Source organism: Tachysurus vachellii, chromosome 7 (genome assembly GCF_030014155.1).
Source record: "Tachysurus vachellii isolate PV-2020 chromosome 7, HZAU_Pvac_v1, whole genome shotgun sequence".
Classification (NCBI taxonomy): Eukaryota; Metazoa; Chordata; class Actinopteri; order Siluriformes; family Bagridae; genus Tachysurus; species Tachysurus vachellii.
In genome coordinates this window covers 24,199,088-24,218,551 of record NC_083466.1, presented here as the reverse complement: position 1 = coordinate 24,218,551, position 19,464 = coordinate 24,199,088, and the positions used below count along the sequence as shown (strand labels likewise).

At 40.8% G+C, this 19,464-nt stretch overlaps 1 protein-coding gene across 8 annotated transcripts in view; it reads right to left on the bottom strand.

The window, feature by feature from the left end:
* LOC132848959 (zinc finger protein 521) overlaps positions 1–19,464 on the bottom strand; it is a 137,473-nt gene that overhangs the window by 95,820 nt on the left and 22,189 nt on the right. For all 8 annotated transcript variants that reach the window (XM_060875078.1, XM_060875079.1, XM_060875075.1 and 5 more), the window contains one exon: positions 16,732–16,923. Coding sequence is in view for 6 of the 8 variants with exons in the window: in XM_060875075.1 (XP_060731058.1) it covers positions 16,732–16,923 (192 nt within the window). In the remaining 2 variants the exon portion in view is untranslated. The remainder of the gene's footprint in view (positions 1–16,731; positions 16,924–19,464) is intronic.

Genomic DNA, 19,464 nt, shown 5'->3' with positions numbered 1-19,464 from the left:
GAAAGTAAAATGTGAAAAGTAGTTCAGACGGGTTGCTATGTTATATGACACTACCAAACTGGGAAAGACTTTTTTGTATCTTTGGGGTTAGTCAACAAATCAAAATTACTGGTATATAAAAACGAGTGTTTTATTTCTCAGACCACAGAAATTCACCAACAATTTGTTTTGTTTAATTGTAGTATGACACCTTTAATTTTTGTCTATTTTCATTTATAGCATTTGGCAGACGCCCTTATCCAGAGTGACTTACATTTATCTTATTTATACAGATGAGCAATTAACGGTTAAGGGCCTTGCTCAGGGGCCCAGGGGTGGCAGCATGGATGCCCTGGGATTTAAACTCACAACCTTCTGATCAGTAGTACAAAACCTTAAACACTTAGTTACATTTAATTTTGTGGAAGACCACAAACCGTTAGCTAGTTAGTTAGCTAGTTAATTAGTTAGTTATGTAAAGAACCTCACAGACTGTCATATAACTAAGAACAGTGAAAAAGCAGCACTTCATAAAAAACATAAAGTCTGTTACAAAATGCTGACACTGGAGACTCCTTCCAAAAATGTGTAATTAACAGCTCATAAAAGTAAATAAAATTGTATATTTTTATATTTTAAAATTAAGATGTATTTTAAGTTTGTTAGTTTTGAATTTTGCAGTGCATAAACAATCTATTAATCACATATAATAACATCCTGATGCTGTTGCTTACTATAACAACTTGATAAGTTAATAGTGGGATGTTAGAATCTATTCACAATGCAACAGACCTCTCTCTCACTCACTCTCTTACTCATTTTCTACCGCTTATCCGAACTACCTCGGGTCACGGGGAGCCTGTGCCTGTCTCAGGCGTCATCGGGCATCAAGGCAGGATACACCCTGGACGGAGTGCCAACCCATCGCAGGGCACACACACACACACTCTCATTCACTCACGCAATCACACACTATGGACAATTTTCCAGAGATGCCAATCAACCTACCATGCACGTCTTTGGACCGGGGGAGGAAACCCGAGTACCCGGAGGAAACCCCCGAGGCACGGGGAGAACATGCAAACTCCACACACACAAGGCGGAGGCGGGAATCGAACCCCCAACCCTGGAGGTGTGAGACGAACGTGCTAACCACTAAGCCACCATGCCCCCGCAACAGACCCATCTTTTTTTTTTTTTTTTTTTTTTTTTTTTTTAATTAAAGAAGCCTGGTAGCAAAAATGTCCCTGAACTTATATTGACTTATATGGGTCTATTAAAAATAAATAATAATAACCCATTATTTTGTCTGAGAATGGTTACCAACTCTTTAGCAAGCATAACATAAGCACTGTGTATCATAATAATGCTTTCAAGTATCATGATATATTATGTCTCCAACCCCTAGGATACAGACAACCTAACATGTCACGGTAAAGGCTTGCGATGGATTTCTTTGATCATCAGATAACTGGTACGAATCTCCATTTTCAGCAGTCTCTTAAAACCTAAAACAATGTACCAATCAAACCAAAACAACGCTTCTGTTTCATTATTTCATCTTTGTTTTCAATTATTGCATCCTAAAATCCCTCAGCTCACTCTTTCATCTGAAAAAAAAAAAAAAAAAACCTGCTCTGTTGCTCTGCGCTAAAAGCTACATGAATTAATAGAGATCTCTGCATCAAGGAGCGAGTATTTAAATCCACGAGACGGCGTGTGTTGTGCTGGAGAGTGCACTCAGGACTGGAGCAGTCTCCACACACACACACACACACACACACACACACACACACACACACACACACACACACATTATCTTGAGAGAGCAGCACACCCCTGAAAAGCTCTTTGGCATTTGATATGCTAATAGCGATTCGCAATTACGTGGCATGTGTTTGATTATGTTTCACACTTTGTGTGATTATTTATTAATTCAAACCGGGGCAACAAAGCAAGGCAGTCGGTTGTAGCAAGCGTGCGACACACCTGTTAGAGCTTGTTGCTATCAAAAGAAAGCAAACATGATTACCGAATATGATACTAAATTAAACATGTTTTCTTTTCTTTCTTTCTTTTCGTTCAGGCTCACCAATACAGAAGAAATGGAGGATTTCCTTATAGCATTTGAATAGGAATTAAAATCAGATATATCTCCCTACATAAAGAGGAATATAACTAACCATTCAACCAACCAAACAAGTAAAGAAACAAATAATCAGTAAAAGGTATGCTTAAATCTCGTCTAACGTCAAAATTACACCTCTTGGTGGAAACAGTTGTAAGAAATCTGCTTGGAGGTATCAAAAACCTCACTCACTAAAGTTTCTGAGATGTTAAATCAATCAGGAATGATCCAGCCCTAATCCTGCCCTCGCTCTAGACAACGGCCTCATCATTCGATAAACGTCTCACACACGCATGCCTACATACACACACAACTAGGAAAAAAATCATTTGACTGCAATAAAAACCGTGTGAGAACATGATAGAGTGTAGCAGAGGCTCAGTATACCGTCTCACACACACACACACACACACACACACACACACATGCTACCTGCATTCAAAAAAGGCCTATGTCCTTCATCCAGCCCTCCTTCTTTCTCTCATTTGAACATCTGACATTAACATAATTATTAAAAGCTTAAATAGGAACCAGGAGCATGCAACGGAAGTACGCCGTTGACTACAGCCGTCTTTTTTTCGACTCGCACACATCCGCTCCATTTACTAAATCCCTGTAAAGTGGTAGGGGTGTATGTACTGTAGTGGTGAGCAAAAATTCAACCTCCGAAAGGCTGTACATCATTATATAAACAAAACAAAACTGTGTTGAACTGTTAAACATCACATAACAGTCACAAACAATGGGATCGCAAATATTTTAAAAGTGGACAGATCTCTGTTGTATTTCTTGTTACAATTATAAACCAAATAGAAAATCTTTTCAAACATTCATTCATTCATTCATCTTCTACCGCTTATCCGAACTCTTTTCAAACATTTTTTATTCTGTCACATTTTTTTTTAAAAAAAAAAAAAAAAAAAAAAAAAGGGAATTAAAAAAAAGAAAAATATATATATTAAAATATATATATTCTCATATTTGCTTTAAACCATATGGAAAAAAAATAAGAAATTTGTTTCCTTATGTTTCAAAGCCGGGTGCACAGTGGCTTAGCGGTTAGCACGTTCGCCTCACACCTCCAGGGTTGGGGGTTCGATTCCCGCCTCCACCTTGTGTGTGTGGAGTTTGCATGTTCTCCCCGTGCCTCGGGGGTTTCCTCCGGGTACTCTGGTTTCCTCCCCCAGTCCAAAGACATGCATGGTAGGTTGATTGGCATCTCTGGAAAAATTGTTCGTAATGTGTGAGTGAATGAGAGTGTGGGTGCGTGCCCTGTGATGGGTTGGCACTCCGTCCAGGGTGTATCCTGCCTTGATGCCCGATGACGCCTGAGATAGGCACAGGCTCCCCGTGACCCGAGGTAGTTCGGATAAGCGGTAGAAAATGAGTGAATGAATGAATGAATGTTTTAAAGCGATTATGAGATTTTATTTTTACAGTAGAATTGAAACATATTTTACCAGTTTGAACTGTATATTTTACAGTTTTTTTTAACATAAAAATGTTTATAACAGCTCAAAAATCTTAAATATATCTTAATGTCTTAAATAATGCATCGTGCCAAATGACCTTTAGCTTTCATTAACTTCAAACTTTTCATTTTAGTAGCTGGAATTTAGAGTTAGTGTTATTCTGACACTATGGAAAGAAAAATGTAATAAATATTTTCTAATATTTCAAAACTTCTCTAGTAAATATGGTATGGTCTATATATATATATATATATATATATATATATATATATATATATATATATATATATATATATATATACATATATAGGATTAAATCAAAACCGATCATGGCAGTGAATGTAGTCTTTACCATATATAATAGCAAGGAAATGATAGACAAATTAATCGTTCCATTTATTTAGCCAGCTCACTAGTGATCCGTTATGTTTTGTGTTTTGTTTATGTCTCTGAAGATGTTATGTCTCTAGTTCTTGTTCTGTTTGCTTTTAGCTACGAAGAGGACGTCTTAAATCGTAATTCTATTTCAGCATTTAATGCTGTTAAAAGTCACTAGAGAAAGAGGCTAAAAATATTGTTAGAGGAATTTTAGTTGTCTTTGCCAAGCGATTCATTAATCAGCGTCGAGATCAAGTCGGTTTTTTTTACCACAGACTGATCAAGAATGATGTTTTGTAGTTGGATGTCTGCCGTCTCCCATTTCTCCCAGGTTTTGTCATCCCGAAACAAATTAAATATCATTAATCTAATTTCCTTTAGCAGCGTGAACACAAAAGAAATGCAATGTGCGGTGTGTAAATAACGATGCCGCAAACGGTTCTTTGAGCTCGTTGTTATGGTTACACTCTGTCATGGCTCACATAGTATCAGAAGCACTGATGATCGATTAATGATAAGAATTTCTACACCTGGAATTCACTAGATTATAAAACATGATGGGATACGTTTCAGAAATCCATGTCGCTGAAACTCCAGATTGTATTGACTCTGTACTGTGTGTGCTGCTGAGGAATGTGGGGTCATTTTACTGCATTTACACCATCTCCTATAGGCACTATTAGTGTCAGAGGATCTCTTGTTAGAGAAAAAAGAGTGTGTGTGTGTGTGTGTGTGTGAGAGAGCGAGAGAGAGAAAGAAAGAGAGAGAGAGAGAGAGAGAGAGTATTGTGTGTGCTAGCCATTCGAAGGTGGACTGCTCTTCATTACACACTGACATTGACAAAAGGCAGCGCTTTTCCTCAGACGCACTTCAGACCACAGCCAGAAGAGGAAGACGAGCTTTAGTAGGTTTGTGATTCTGCTCCAGCCGAGCGCAGACCTATTAACATTTAATGCTCCATTCTTCTTCTCAGCTCAGACAACAGTGAGGAGGAGCTCAAAAACGAACAATTGAGGAGGACTGATTCGGGACTAGTGTGTGTGTGCGTGTGTGTGTGTGTGGGGGGGGGGGGGGGTGTGTGTGGGTGTGGGTGTGCGTGTGTGTGTGCGGGTCGGTGTGGGTGTGTATGTGGTGTGTGTGTGTGCGTGGGTGTGTGTGTGGGTGGGTGGGTGTGGGTGTGGGTGTGTATGTAGTGTGTGTGTGCGTGTCTGTGTGGGTGTGCGTGTGGGTGTGTGTGTGTGTGCGTGTATGTGTGTGGGTGGTTGTGCGTGTCGGTGTGCGTGTGTGTGCGTGTGTGTGTGGATGGGTGTGTGTGTGGGTGTGTATGTGATGTGTGTATGTGGTGTGTGTGTATGTGGTGTGTGTATGTGGTGTGTGTGTGTGTATGTGGTGTGTGTATGTGGTGTATGTATGTGGTGTGTGTGTGGGTGGGTGTGCGTGTGGGTGTGTGTGTGTGTGTGTGTGTGTGTGTGTGTGTGTGTGGGTGTGCGTGTGGGTGTGTGTGTGTGTGTATGTGTGTGTGGGTGGGTGTGGGTGTGTGTGTATGTGGTGGGTGTGTGTGTGTGTGGGTGGGTGTGTATGTGGTGTGTGTGTGTGTCTGTGTGTGTGTCTGTGTGTGTGGGTGGGTGTGGGAGTGTGTGTGTGTGTGTGTGTGGGGGGGGGGTCCTTTGTTACTTTTCTTTGGTTACTAAAGAGTTTAGAGTGGATTAGAACCATAAACATAACAATTCACCAATAAGCAGCAGTAAATAAACACACCGGACTTGATCCAGAGTCGAGTGTAAAAGTGGCTATAATTTCAGAGAAGGACGTAGGGGATGTTGTCTCTCTATCCACCTGCCCGGATACTAGGCAGTTGGAGCCATCTGTAAGCTCATGTGTTCAGGAAAAGGGCAGATAGCACTATAACACCCTGTGATGCTGCATGTACAGCAGGTTTGAAGATTGGCTTCATGTGTCTGAGAGAACGCACAGGTTTATCTCACCATTCCTGCTGGGTGGCAGCCATGTGATGGGGAGACGGTTGGGGTGGGAATAAAGAATATAAAACTGGGATTAATTCGTTTTTTCATTTTATTCTTAGAATCAGAATCGATCGTGATGTTTGGTTTGAACAAAACATACAAGTGCAGATTTTCTATTTACAAAGCTTGTTATATTTCAGAAAAGACACAGTATGTTTACAGACAAGACGCTGATGTGGTTTTGATTAAGACTGTGTGTGTGTGTCAGTGTGTGTGTGTATGAGTCATAGTTTTCTGCCTGTGCTCAGCGTTAATGGTTTTATAGCAGTAATGCTGTACTGAAAAGTAACCATCACCACTGAGTCGGTACCTATGAAAGCGAGAGTGTCCTACAAGTGTGTCTTCCTTCATGTTCAGTTCACATGTAAGGTCAAAGAGAATAATGACAGCAGGAGGATGTCAGTAAGTGGAGGAAAGGTTAAACCACACCTTTCCCCTTCATCACCACATGTTTCTCAAAGGAAACATTAAAATCTGTTCATAGACAAATGTGAACCACGAAATAAACATTTTCTGCACTTTGTGCTGTTCTTGTCTGTTTGTCTGACTGTGTATGTGTGTGTGTGTGTGTGTGTGTGTGTGTGTGTGTGTGTGAGAGAGAGAGAGAGGGAGAGAGAGAGGGAGAGAGGGACTCAAAGACTAAATGTGTTAAATAGGGTCAGGAAGTAAATGTGCTGGCATCAGTTATATGCCTTCATGTGTGTACTTTCAGGTGTGTGTGTGTTTGTGTATGTTTTTATATCTTGCTTTGGACCGAGAACCAAATGTTATAAGGATAGGAATATCTGAGCGTCTTGACATTGTTGGGACATTTGTCTAGGACTTTGTTTACACTTCTGTTTTTTTTTAAACCGTTTCTTCAAAAAAAAAAAAAAAAAAAAAAAATAAAAAAAAAAATCTTATACTGGCTACTGAGATTGAGGTTAGATTTCAATTTAGGTGTAGGTTAATGTTAATGTGAGGTCCTCATAAGGATGAGTGTGCGTATGTGTGTGTGTGTGTATGTGTGTGTTTGTGTGTGTGCGTGTGTATGTGTGTGTGTGTGTATGTGTGTGTTTTTGTGTGTGTGTGTGTTTGTGTGTGTGTGTGTGTGTGTGTGTGTTAAGCACAAAAAACCCCACAAAATTCCTTACAGGCAGGAATTAAGAGGACACAGAGGAAACGCAGGCATCCAGGAGCTCACACAGCGAGGCATCTCGTCTCACTTCCTCTCATTGTGGCTGAGCCGAGCAGCACGGCGAGCTTCTGACAAAAGCCCAATAAATAGTTGATCCAGTGCATAATGTGCAGCGTGAAGCTTGGGGGAGAAGCAAAGAGGCACATCTCATGAGACTGCAGCTGCTTTGAATGCCTAATGACACTCCCGCTAATGTTTCAGGCACTGGAGAGGAGACGCAGGAGACTCCGCACACAGGCGGTGAGGAGACACACACACACACACACACAAGGAAGAGCACAATGGCACCTTCCGCGATGATTACAACGTCCAAATGTGCAAATAACGTCATACATCACTGCCTACGCCGACACAGAAACACAGAAACACACCGTCTCAGTAGCGTAAATGTGCTAGCCTGCGTATCGGCTCACACTGCGCACTCAGGGTGGGTTTGGGATCGATTCAGTGAGCTCAGTCTTCCATGAGGTCTCTTTTCAAGCAGGGCGACAACTCGGAAAGTGATATTCTCGCCTAATCTTCCTTTATCTTCTGCCAATCTCATCACATCGCATCAAAGCTTCAGGATACCTCACCTCAAACATGAATGGATGCTAATAACGATGCACATGTTACATCCTAGCATCTCCAGATACATTTTTTTGGGCATCATGATTTGAGTGATAATGATTGAGTGAAATGCTGACAGTGGAGACTCCTTCTATAAAAGTTAAACAAACATCATTATATATAAAGTCATTATATACACTATATACTACAACACTGCCCATTTTTCAAGGCCCTATGCTGTTACTATGGAAACAGTAACGTATTAGAATGAGCATAGTAACATAAACCACTGATTTGTTTGACAGCCGGAACTAATAAACTAACCTGAATCGACCAATCGGAATCATTACCTCAGCGCATCAATGGTAAAAACTTTTTACCTCAACAATATTTACCTCAACTTTAGGGGCATTGGTGACTCAAGCGGTTAAGTCTCTGGGTCGTTGAATGGAAGCTGCTACTGTTGGGCCCTTTTGCAAGGCTCTTAACCCTCTTTTCTCCAGGGCTCTACTCCTGTATCATGGCTGACCCTGTGCTCTGACCCCAATTTCCAAAAAGTTAGGATATGCAAAGAAAGAATTTCACTGTGCTGTAAGGTATATGTGATAATAATGTACCATAGTTAGCATATGTGGTCCCTGGGGTGGTTCAGCGGCAGGATCTCGCGCTCTCACCACCATGGCCAGGGCTCGGTTCCCAAACAGAGAACCAACCAAGCCACTGTGGGGTTAAACTCTCAATGTCGGCCTTAAGCCCAGATAAAAAAAGGACGGTTGTGTCAGGAAGGGCATCCGGCGTAAAACCTGTGCCAAACCAAAATTCACGACCCTGAACGGGAAGCAGCCAAAGGACGACAACAACCATAATTAGCATGTGTCTCTATAACAAGTCATAACATATTAACACTGAATAATCCTTAACTTAACTGTTTTAGTAAACTGTTTCGTTCCTAAAATATTCCATCACAGCTGTGGTAATGATAGCTGTTAAGTTCAACAATAGCTTAGCTTTTTATTAGACAATCAATTTACAATCGGATGATCGAAATACATTACGTTCTGACCGATTTGATGAAGTATAAACCTGAATATCTGTCAATTAGGGAAATATTAGCACGTGGCGTAAACGGGCTATCATAACAACTACTGTACCACCTGCAGTACCACCGTTTATGTCCAGTTGTGTAGCAGGGGTAAGATCCAGTCTAGTTGGTAAAGGGAACAATAAATTAACACTGGATAGAAACATTCATGAGAGTGTATGACATTTTCCATGACAAATTATGAAATGGTTCTGTGATTCGTAGTAAACTTTAACCAAAATTCAGACCATTAAAAAGGGTCCTTTAAGGTAACAAAGTGGTTTCGTTTAGCTAGCTAGCTAGTTTACTAATCAAACAAGGTGTATTATTTAGCAGTTATATAACTGTGAATGATTTTCAGGTTTTTTTGTTTTTTTTTTTTTCTGAAAAGAAGAAAATTCTCAAATGTAGTGCAACACGGCACCGTTCTCGCCATCTTTCAGCCCAGCGTTAAAGGAAAACGTGAGCTTGGACATGAGGCAACCAACCAACAAAGACCAGACTTATTAACACACTTTTGTTTTGTTCATTAAAAACATCTCAGGATTTTTTAGCACAAAGCATACTTTTCCACTTCCACCCTCTACTCGTGACCCTGAATCGCTTTCATTATCGTTGGCCATCTGGCCGAGGCGTGCTTAGCTTATTCTCTGTGTGCCATGATGAGAACGGGGAAAGGCACTTATTAAAAAGGCCACCTCGCAAGGGCCCTCGCAAAGGGGAAGGTTTTCCACAGAAGGACAGGAGGAAAGCAGCAGCTTCTGGGAAATGAGAGAGGAAATAATCTCCACTGGGGGAGCGGCCAGAGCATGGAGAGAGGACATTTCTGGGAGTGACAGGATGTATTTCTGTAAGCGAGCTAGAGGCTTGCTGTGGTTACTCTCACCTTTCTTTCATTGTTAAGGAAAAAAATGAATTTGGTGAAATTGTTAAAGTTGTACTTTTCTCTCACTGTCTCTCAATATAAGTATGGGGTCAAAGGAAGGGCTTCTGCTTGAGGGCGTTATGTCTCTCAAAAATGATTTTTTTTTATAATTTTCCCACAGTGAAGGAGTCACAGCAAACAGCCTGCAGTGTATGACAGTGGAACCATTAGCAGGACCCTCTTCCACGATATATACAGTATATACGGAATAGAAGCTTCAGTTTAGTCACTCATTACGTGGACCAACAGAATGTGTATTTGTTGAGGTATAAAACAAGAAGAATTTGTAGAATTAATCTTTTAGAAATGGGTGAATTTCTAACAACACGGGCTCGGATTGTATTATTCTTGGAAATATACAATTTTCACTTAATATAAAGGATCAAAATTCTAAAACTATTGTTAGGGTCATGAAGAGGGTGTTTTTGCCTATTCATAAAGCTTAATGTGTATGACATTGAATGAAATTGAGACACAGCTTAACTACAGACCTGCCAGTCTCAGATTTCTTGCACAATTTCACCTGCTCTTTGTTTTTCCAGTGAGAGAGAGAGAGAGAGAGAGAGAGCGAGAGAGTCTCTTTGCTTGTGTGTAATTGTGCAGTCTTGTGCTCTAATAGAAAAGAATAGAGAATAGAAGGATAAAGAATTCTTAAATTTAACCTGGGGATTAATAAAGTTATTCTATTCTATTCATTCACTCACTTTCTACCGCTTATCTGAACTATCTCGGGTCACGGGGAGCCTGTGCCTATCTCAGGCGTCATTGGGCATCAAGGCAGGATACACCCTGGACGGAGTGCCAACCCATCGCAGGGCACACACACACACTCTCATTCACTCACTCAATCACACACTACGGACAATTTTCCAGAGATGCCAATCAACCTACCATGCATGTCTTTGGACCAGGGGAGGAAACCGGAGTACCCGGAGGAAACCCCCGAGGCACGGGGAGAACATGCAAACTCCACACACACAAGGCGGAGGCGGGAATCGAACCCCCAACCCTGGAGGTGTGAGGCGAACGTGCTAACCACTAAGCCACCGTGCTACCCTATTCTATTCTATTCTATTCTATTCTATTTTAATATTCAGTGTTTCTCTTATTATGTTAGGGTCAAGTGTAATAATCAACAGCCGCATTAATATTTATTCATATATACAGTAAATTCTCATAGTCGAATCTTTCACGATTTGTGAATTAGCATCGTTGTAATAATTGACATTTGCTAAAACTACAAAAAAAACCAAAACATCAAATTCTTATGTTACGATCTGTAGTTAGATCGTTAGAATTTAATTTGAGATATTTTTTAACTTTATTATTTTGCTCATACTTTCATTTACAGGTGAGATTTGAGTGCGCAGGTTCTCTGTTCTATTCTCTGTACATGTAAACGTGTCTGGGCTAATCAGATATACGCTACAGATGCGGTAGATAGAGATTTCCTTTACCGCTATAGCGCTTGTTGTTGAAATGCTTGCTCTTTCCTTGTGCCATGTGACCGGAGAGAAGCTCGCCATGCCTTCCTCTCATTGGTGTTTGTTTCCTGAGGATCTACAGATGCAGAACACAGTACAGCTGGGAATGAAACGTGACTCCCAGTCTTAAGCCTCACCATTAATGCTAATCAGTTCTTGTAGGGTACACCAGCCTTAGCGAGGAGTGTTTAGTCATCTCATTGTTTTTCCAGGTGTTAAAAGATGACAGCAATTAACAAGCACACTTGCTGGCTCTCAGTGTAGAGGAAAGGTGCTTGGTGTACTGTGCTCAGGGAATCTCTAGTCTCTGAACCGGAATGCGCTCGGTAATGGCCAAGCATATCAATAAAAGTGCTGCTTTCTTTTCGCATGTTGCAAGCAAAATCTGCCTGCCATTGGGCTGGATTTCTGTAACGCTTCTCCTCCCTGATCATTCTTTTTTTTTCCTGTACTCTTGGTCAAGATAAAGGACGCGAGAATCTGACCTGAAACCTGCACCCAAACTCCCCTGACCTTGATCAGACGTATGGATGAACGAGGATGACGGGCTTTTAAAAAGCGGAAACCCGATCCGCAGCCGTGCCGGAGCCAGAGCCAGAACCAGAGAGAGCAGGAGGCTTTTAGGGGGTAAATATACCTCCGCTCTGCTTCCTCCACCTCTCCTGGGGAGAATTCCATCCACCCGACTCTGCCGAGTCCCTGGGGAGGCATTCCTGCAGCCCTGCCCAAGCATCTGGAGAGTCCCTGCTGAAGGGAGTGTGTATGTGTTGTGCGTAGAGGGGGTCGATACCGAGAAGACGGGAGTGGGAGGTGGGGTGCCGCAAGCATTCCTCCAGCCCTGCCCTAGTCAAAGATGGCCTGCTCTCAAGAGACACATTCCTGCAGCATGTGCACCTCTCTCTCTTTCCCTTCCCCTCTCTCCTTCTTCCCTCTCTTTCTCTCTCTCTCTGCCTCATCTTTCTTCCTCCGGCTCCTTCTGCAGTCCAGCATTAACACGATCAATAGCTCCGATCGCAGGAGGGACACGGGCCGATCCATACTCCACCGGTTCCCTCGGTGCAGGCCAGCGGTCACGCCTTAAGTGCACAGATAGGTGATAAACCTCTCTCAGACTAGGCTAGACAAAGGCAGCCATTGATTGGGGTGACATGTTACATCTCTCTTTTTTTCCTTTTTTTTTTTTTCTTCTTTGTGTTTCTCTCACACTCTCGACATTCTGGAACGAAAGCACGTCTAGCTTTCTTTTCCAACCACTCGAAAAACCAGATTGAACGTTCGGCAATTAAAAATCAATTAGGCATGCAGATCGTAAAATGTGTGTGGTTTTTTTTTTTTTTTTTTAAATATATAAAAGATCCATTTGCGTCCGTTCTTTGTGGAAAAAAAGACGCATTTTCAATGTACCTGTCTACTCAGTTCCCAAATGGCAATTATGTCCTTTTATTTGGCTTCCACAGAGGGTCTAATTCAAACCGCTTTTCAAGCATTGTTCAATTAGAAGTTATTTGTCTAAGAGCTTGACGTTAATGAGGTCTTGCTCTAATGGCAAGGATGGCAGAAACATTTGAGGTCTGGGATAACAATCAAGAAAAATCAAACACAGACACCCCTCACTCTCCACCCCTCCCTGTCCCCCAGACTTCATACTCAAAAATGAGACCGTCTGGTGTTCGGGGTAAAATAACCCTAGTTACATAAATCAAACACTTAGTGAAAGATCATAAACAAAAAAACAAGCTTGTCTTAAAGGAAATGTGACGTGTTTAGTGATGCTGCCAGATAATTGTTGGTGGGTGCTGTATTTACGTTATTCCTGTGAGAAGTAGACACTTAAAAACAAAAGAACGACAGCTTCTTTTTCACTCATTATTTTCCAGCTAATGTGCTAGCAGTTGTGAGGCAAATTTTGGACTTCGACCGACTCTGAGTTACGACTCTGAGTTACGACTCGGGTAGTTAGCGTTCTTTAAGCATGATCTTGTTGATGATGGTGTTAGATGATGAGACCTGGACAGACTGAAGACTAAAGCCTTGCTGCATTGCTTTCTTTAGAGATGTACTGTAGAGACAGCTATCAGCCAGTAGTCAAACGGTATCATGGGTAACATAGGACGTTGATGAAAAGATACTTAAAGTCTGGAAAAATCATTGTAAAATAAAGCTCAGGTGTTAATGAAGATATAATAATAATAATAATAATAATAATAATAATAATAATAATAATAATAACAATAATAATAATAATAATAATAATAATAATAATAATAAATAGATTCATCTTCAAGTCTTAAAGTTTCCTTTAAGTCTAGACTGTATTCTTAGTTCCAACCTGTTAGTGGACTGACTGTATTTCACAAACGAATAAAACAATATGACTTATCACAGACATTGCTCATTCTGTTTGCGCACACACACACACACACACACACAACCACATGTGCAACGTGTTCATAAAATCTATCCCCTCACAAATCAAGGAGCTCCCAGTGAATGGAAAATCTTCGTATTACTCTGACGGGATATCTTTCTGGTTGTCTAGACACAAGAGACCGATCCAAGTCATTCATGCCCTATAATTTGTGGTTAGATACAAGAGAATTTTGATCACTCGCACATTGCACATATGCAAACCACTCTCTCTCTCTCTCTCTCTCTTTCTCTCACTCATACAGAGCTCTTATACATTTCAGATGAAAAGACACACAAAGGCTTACTGTCACTGCTAAAATAAATCTGGTCTACGGGGAAGAGGTGGTGCTCAGCTTGCTGGACAAAATCCTACACTCACAACCTATACTGCTTCCTATTGAAAATATTTATTTAACAATCTCTTTTTGGCCACTCATTTCTCTATACGTTTTGAATCAATCCTGCTTCCTAAAAGAAGAATCGTTCTTTTGTTAGAAGTGTAAACCACGGTGCTGTTGAATTCTCAGTTCTGATTGGTCACAAAGCGTTGATTCATTTCCTATAACAATAGCTCTGGTAGAAGAAGAAGAAGAAGAAGAAGAAGAAGAAGAAGAAGGACTTCTACAAGCACAAGGTTGTGCACTTACTGTATTCTACAGAAATTCTTCATCTCCTCACCGGTTAGCGAAAGATGGCTACCAGGTGATGACACTGGATGAAAACATTTCCAAGATGCCTGACGACTTTACAGCCTTTTTACACCCGGTCACTTCATGTGTTGTCTCTGATCCGATAGCTATCTGATTTGTTAAAACTGTTCCATTTACATTAGGCCACATAAATGCGTCTTGGCGAATCGGATATCGATCCGATCTTTCTGCTCCCGCCCAAAATGCAAATATATTTGACCTCATTTCCGGGGTAATAGAAACGGAACACGCTTTGGTGTATGCGGTTTTCAGAATGCAATAAAAAAGAAGACGAAAAAACTCGTTATGACGGTTATGCTACAACAAACAGCATTTACATTTATTTGTTGCACGACTCGCGAGTCACCTGCGAGTGACGTACTTCCGTTTGGGAGGAGTATAGCGCTGACGTATGTGGCTTGAACAACCACATTCATTTACACCTGCCCAGTTTCATCTGAAACGCGTCCCAGACCACCTCCTGAAGTGGTTTGAACGATCAGATTTATATCCGTCTCAAAAACGTTTCTGAGGGCATTTAGACCTGGTGTTTTTACCATCGGATAGCTGATCACAGAAAACGCATGAAGTGACCAGGTGTAAAAACCCCCTTACAAACATCTTCTCTCTCTCTCTCTCTCTCTCTCACTCACTTTCTACCGCTTATCCGAACTACCTCGGGTCACGGGGAGCCTGTGCCTATCTCAGGCATCATCGGGCATCAAGGCAGGATACACCCTGGACGGAGTGCCAACCCATCACAGGGCACACACACACTCTCATTCACTCACACACTACAGACAATTTTCCAGAGATGCCAATCAACCTACCATGCATGTCTTTGGACCGGGGAAGGAAACCGGAGTACCCGGAGGAAACCCGAGGCACAGGGAGAAGATGCAAACACACACAAGGCAGAGGCGGGAATCGAACCCCGACCCCGAGGTGTGAGTCGAACGTGCTAACCACTAAGCCACCGTGCCCCCCCCAAACATCTTCTAAATTAATTAATTAATTAACTGATTCATTTGTCAACGTTTTCGAAATTCAGCCTATTCTGCTAAAGCTATCAGTTTTCTGTGCGTTTGATTTGTGTCATTTGTCATCAGCTGAGAAACGGTTTATACTTCCTGTTAGTCAAAAAACCTGAGTGTTCCGTTTGAGACGATTTTACCCTTCTACTGTAAATTTCCTACACTAGACTCTAGCGTATATAGTGCGTAGCGTGTAGTTCATCGTTTTTTTTGGACACGCTATTTTTTCCGTAATAAAGGCTCGAGGCAAAAAATAATCGTAAAAGATTCAATAATGTGTTTTTTATCAAATAAGAATTTATAAATACTGATGTGGTGGAGTTTCTGCAAAGAAACTTTATGTAACATTTATGGCATGAGTCTCCAGTTTCCAGCATGACAAGTGCTACTAGTTCTCAATTTTCCTTTGCGCTTCTTTGTACAACTTGGGAACGTAACAGTAATTCTGCTAATTATTTTTCAGCAACAGCACCAAGTATTTTTTTAAGAACCCGTATGTATACTTGACCGTAACATCGAGCTCCAGTGAAGTACACTAACTTTACTACAAAGTAAAGTTCATCTTGTTTCTAATATTCAGATTTTCATGATGCAGAAGATTTTCCCTCTTAGTACTAGTTTAGCTTAAACATTGGATAGGCTGTATTGCATTAAACAAGCAAATGGGCCTCAGATCATAGATGTCAAGCCTCAAAAAAACAAAAACAAAAAAAAAAAACAGTTATTAATGATAATCACTGATCACCATCAAACTAGCTTCACAAAACTTGCTCCATAAATTAAGGTTAATCTTTCATTCACAAATACAAGGATGGTCAATAGCATTTTTGAATGCTAAATGATTTCTCATGAAGGAGAATTTCTGTTTGCAAAATATACATCATGAGTTATGAAGAAAATAACAGGACTAAGATGCAGACCAACACACAGTGAACTCCGGTAACCTAGCTCAGTTACAAAGTCTAAAAGCAAGTATAGCATAAAGAGGACGTCCAGTCCAGCAAAAGCCTTTAGCTGATATCATTAGCTCTTCCAGACCTCGCTGTCAGAGTATTTTTAGCCGTGTTAATACATCAGACAAGAAATGACACTCATCTTCCAGTGACCCTCAGACACGTATTGGATATTCGTCAAGCTCCAGAATATTGCAGGAGAGAGTCATTAACCAAATCGAGTTTTACAGGTTTGGGTTTGTCGTTTTAATCCTAATTATGATGTGCCATGTTAATTCCAGGACAGATCTGTCAAAACTGCTATGATTACTGAGAGAGGGAGTATCTTCAGTCAGAAATCCAAGAAAGACAAAGGACAGAGGACATACAAGGCCCAAGAGACTGGTTTTGGTGGTGCTATGTGTTAAGCTAGGCAATAAGCTAAGAGGAATGAAGTGAGCATTGTTTACCTGTCAGCTGGCATTGATTAATCTTGTGTTGGCTAAGATCGCTCGCTGAGTCGAAAACCTGGTGGCAGGAACGGCAGCTGTGCTCCTCGTCCTCCTCCTCCCCCTCGTCCCCTTCCCCAGGAGAGCACCTCCTCCTCGTCAAGCGCCCGTCCTCAGCATCTTCACACACCGTGTCGGGGGCACACTCGCGATCTGTGATGGAAAACAACGGAAAAACGGTATGCCATGGTCACTGCTGGGTGCTGCATCCACTGGGAAAACTGCTACAAGAGCCTCTGCTATTAGCTGAGAGTCATGGAAGTATGAAAATTGGATAAAACTAGGGTAATGAAAATATTAATCGGTTTAACATTTAAACTGAATTGTTATAGTATTCATTATCCCTATATGTCTCCATGGCTTTTAGCTGTAAAACGAAAGCAACGACGACTATACAGTATTCAACTGTGTGATACTTGTATTAAAAGAGACATGATTCCACCTTAAATATTCCACCTTAAGTAAGAAATATTGATCTGTAAAAGATTATATTTCCTCCAATTATCTCTTTGTATTTAGATTTATATTTCGTTCCATGCATTTTAATTAGTCAGAAATGTGCACATTATATTTAGATTAGAAAAGCAAGGCTCAAGTTATCACACAAAGGTTCTTCTTCTAAGGTTCTTGTCCCTTCGGTGTTTACTGTGGAAGGACACAACAGCGTCTCGTTCAGTTCGGCTATAGTATAACCTTTTTAGAAAGCTAGAACAGCAATAACAACCAAAGAATGGTGTTAAACCAAAGGTATGATACCATGTGGTATAACCTTGTTGTAGTGAGATGCCTCTTTAAGAGATTTGCAGAAATTCTTGCACTTTTCTAAGTTACATCACACAAGAAGGCATCACACTTTCCTCTGAAATATGTTTTAAAACATGACTGAAAAAAAAAAGCCCCATAAAATATGTCTGAGATGAGCTCAGAACCCCTGCACCGAACACGGTGTCTGCCAATTCAACGGATCAGAAGACAAAGCGAGACAAAGCATGCAAAGCTGAGATTGGTGTGTGTTACACTCTCAATGTGACACACTTCTCTGAATAATTCAGCCTCGCTCGCAGGCAGCCACGGGTCGCACACATCAATATTCTCGTATCTGCAGTGTTGTCTTTCAAAGGCGAACCAGGTCTGCAATGGCGCGGGTTATCAATCTTGCGGCTCTGCAGTGGCCATCTAATTCATAAAATGGAACAAGCCTTCTAGGCCAATTCTTACATCAACCTTGTCTCCAAATGGAGCTGACAGTCAGGAAACAAATGGAAGGCACTGTATGCACATCCAAAGCCTCATCTGTCAAACACCTTCCTCATAATGTCACTGTGATGAATAATCAACGGCGATCCCCACAAACGAACGTTTCCTAAACGTCCACGTTCATTAAAACACAATGACTAAATTGTTCTTATTTATATATTTATTTATTTATTTATTTTTTTTATTTATTTTTTTTGTGAGAACCTTACCCCAGACCTGTCTTGGCAACAAAGATATACACTGTGTAATGAATCAAATTAATTCATTGTTGCCCACAGTGATGGATTTTATTCATTAATAAATAGGCATCTCTAGAAGGTTATATCCTGTCCAATTACCACAAGGTATCATGTTTTATCCAAGACATGAGTCAAAAACGTGTGAGATTCAAGAAATCAGCTTCTAAGGAATGCTTAAATATTCTTTGTGGAGCTATAAAACATGGACTTTCAAAAAAATAGCACAACCTTATTACAAATCTAGAAAAAGCTAGCAATCCAAAGAGAGATTTTGGTTTTGCTCCGTGAACGATTGTTTATGTGGCTCAAAAGAATGCACGTTAATTCGAAAAGTTTCTTTTTCAGGAGATGTTCCAAGCAGAACCTTCTCAAAAAGCCAGAACTACTAACCAATCCAAAGACCCCATGAGGGTCCTCACAACACAGGACCAACAACTAAGAGTTTTTATATTCTCAAGAATGGGGTTATGTTATTCAGTGTATTTTATTGGATTTCATCACTGAAGAACTAAAACAATTGTAGCTAAGACATAAGACCTAGATTGTTGAGTATTTTGCAAGTGGGTTCTGGAGGTTTTGGACCATCCAATGTTTTCATGTTTATCTATAATAACTGCTTTATCCTGGTCAGGGTTGTAGGACACCAGTGTATCCTGGAGCACTGGGCTGAGGTAGGCATAAATCTTAGATAGGGGACCTTTTCCTCAGCTAGTCACGCTATAGCTAAATACTTGAACAGTTTTTCATTTTGTTGTTGATCTCACAAGTTATCCTTATGTTTGTTTTTACACTTAGACATCCATGTATTCATTTATGGCATATAACTATACCATGACTATACCAATATTACTATACCAATATTATTCCTAAAACCGGTGTGCACCAACAGCTACCTACTGAGGGAAGAATGTGTACCATCTTGGACTAAGTGTAAACCATTTTCCATATACTGTATAATCCACTGTGCCTTTTTATAGCAGGCCACATTGATGCCTTGATGATTCAGGCATTGCCTTTCTCCAGAACTTCAAGTGTTCTGATGCATTGAGGATTTTTTTAGGATTATCGTCCATAGTCCAGATTATACAATATTTCTTGCACAATATTAAGTCCAGTATTACATCTACTTCAGGGACGGATTCAAATAAACATCCCATGGTGCATAAAGTTCTACACCCACATTAGGATCTCAGAAAGA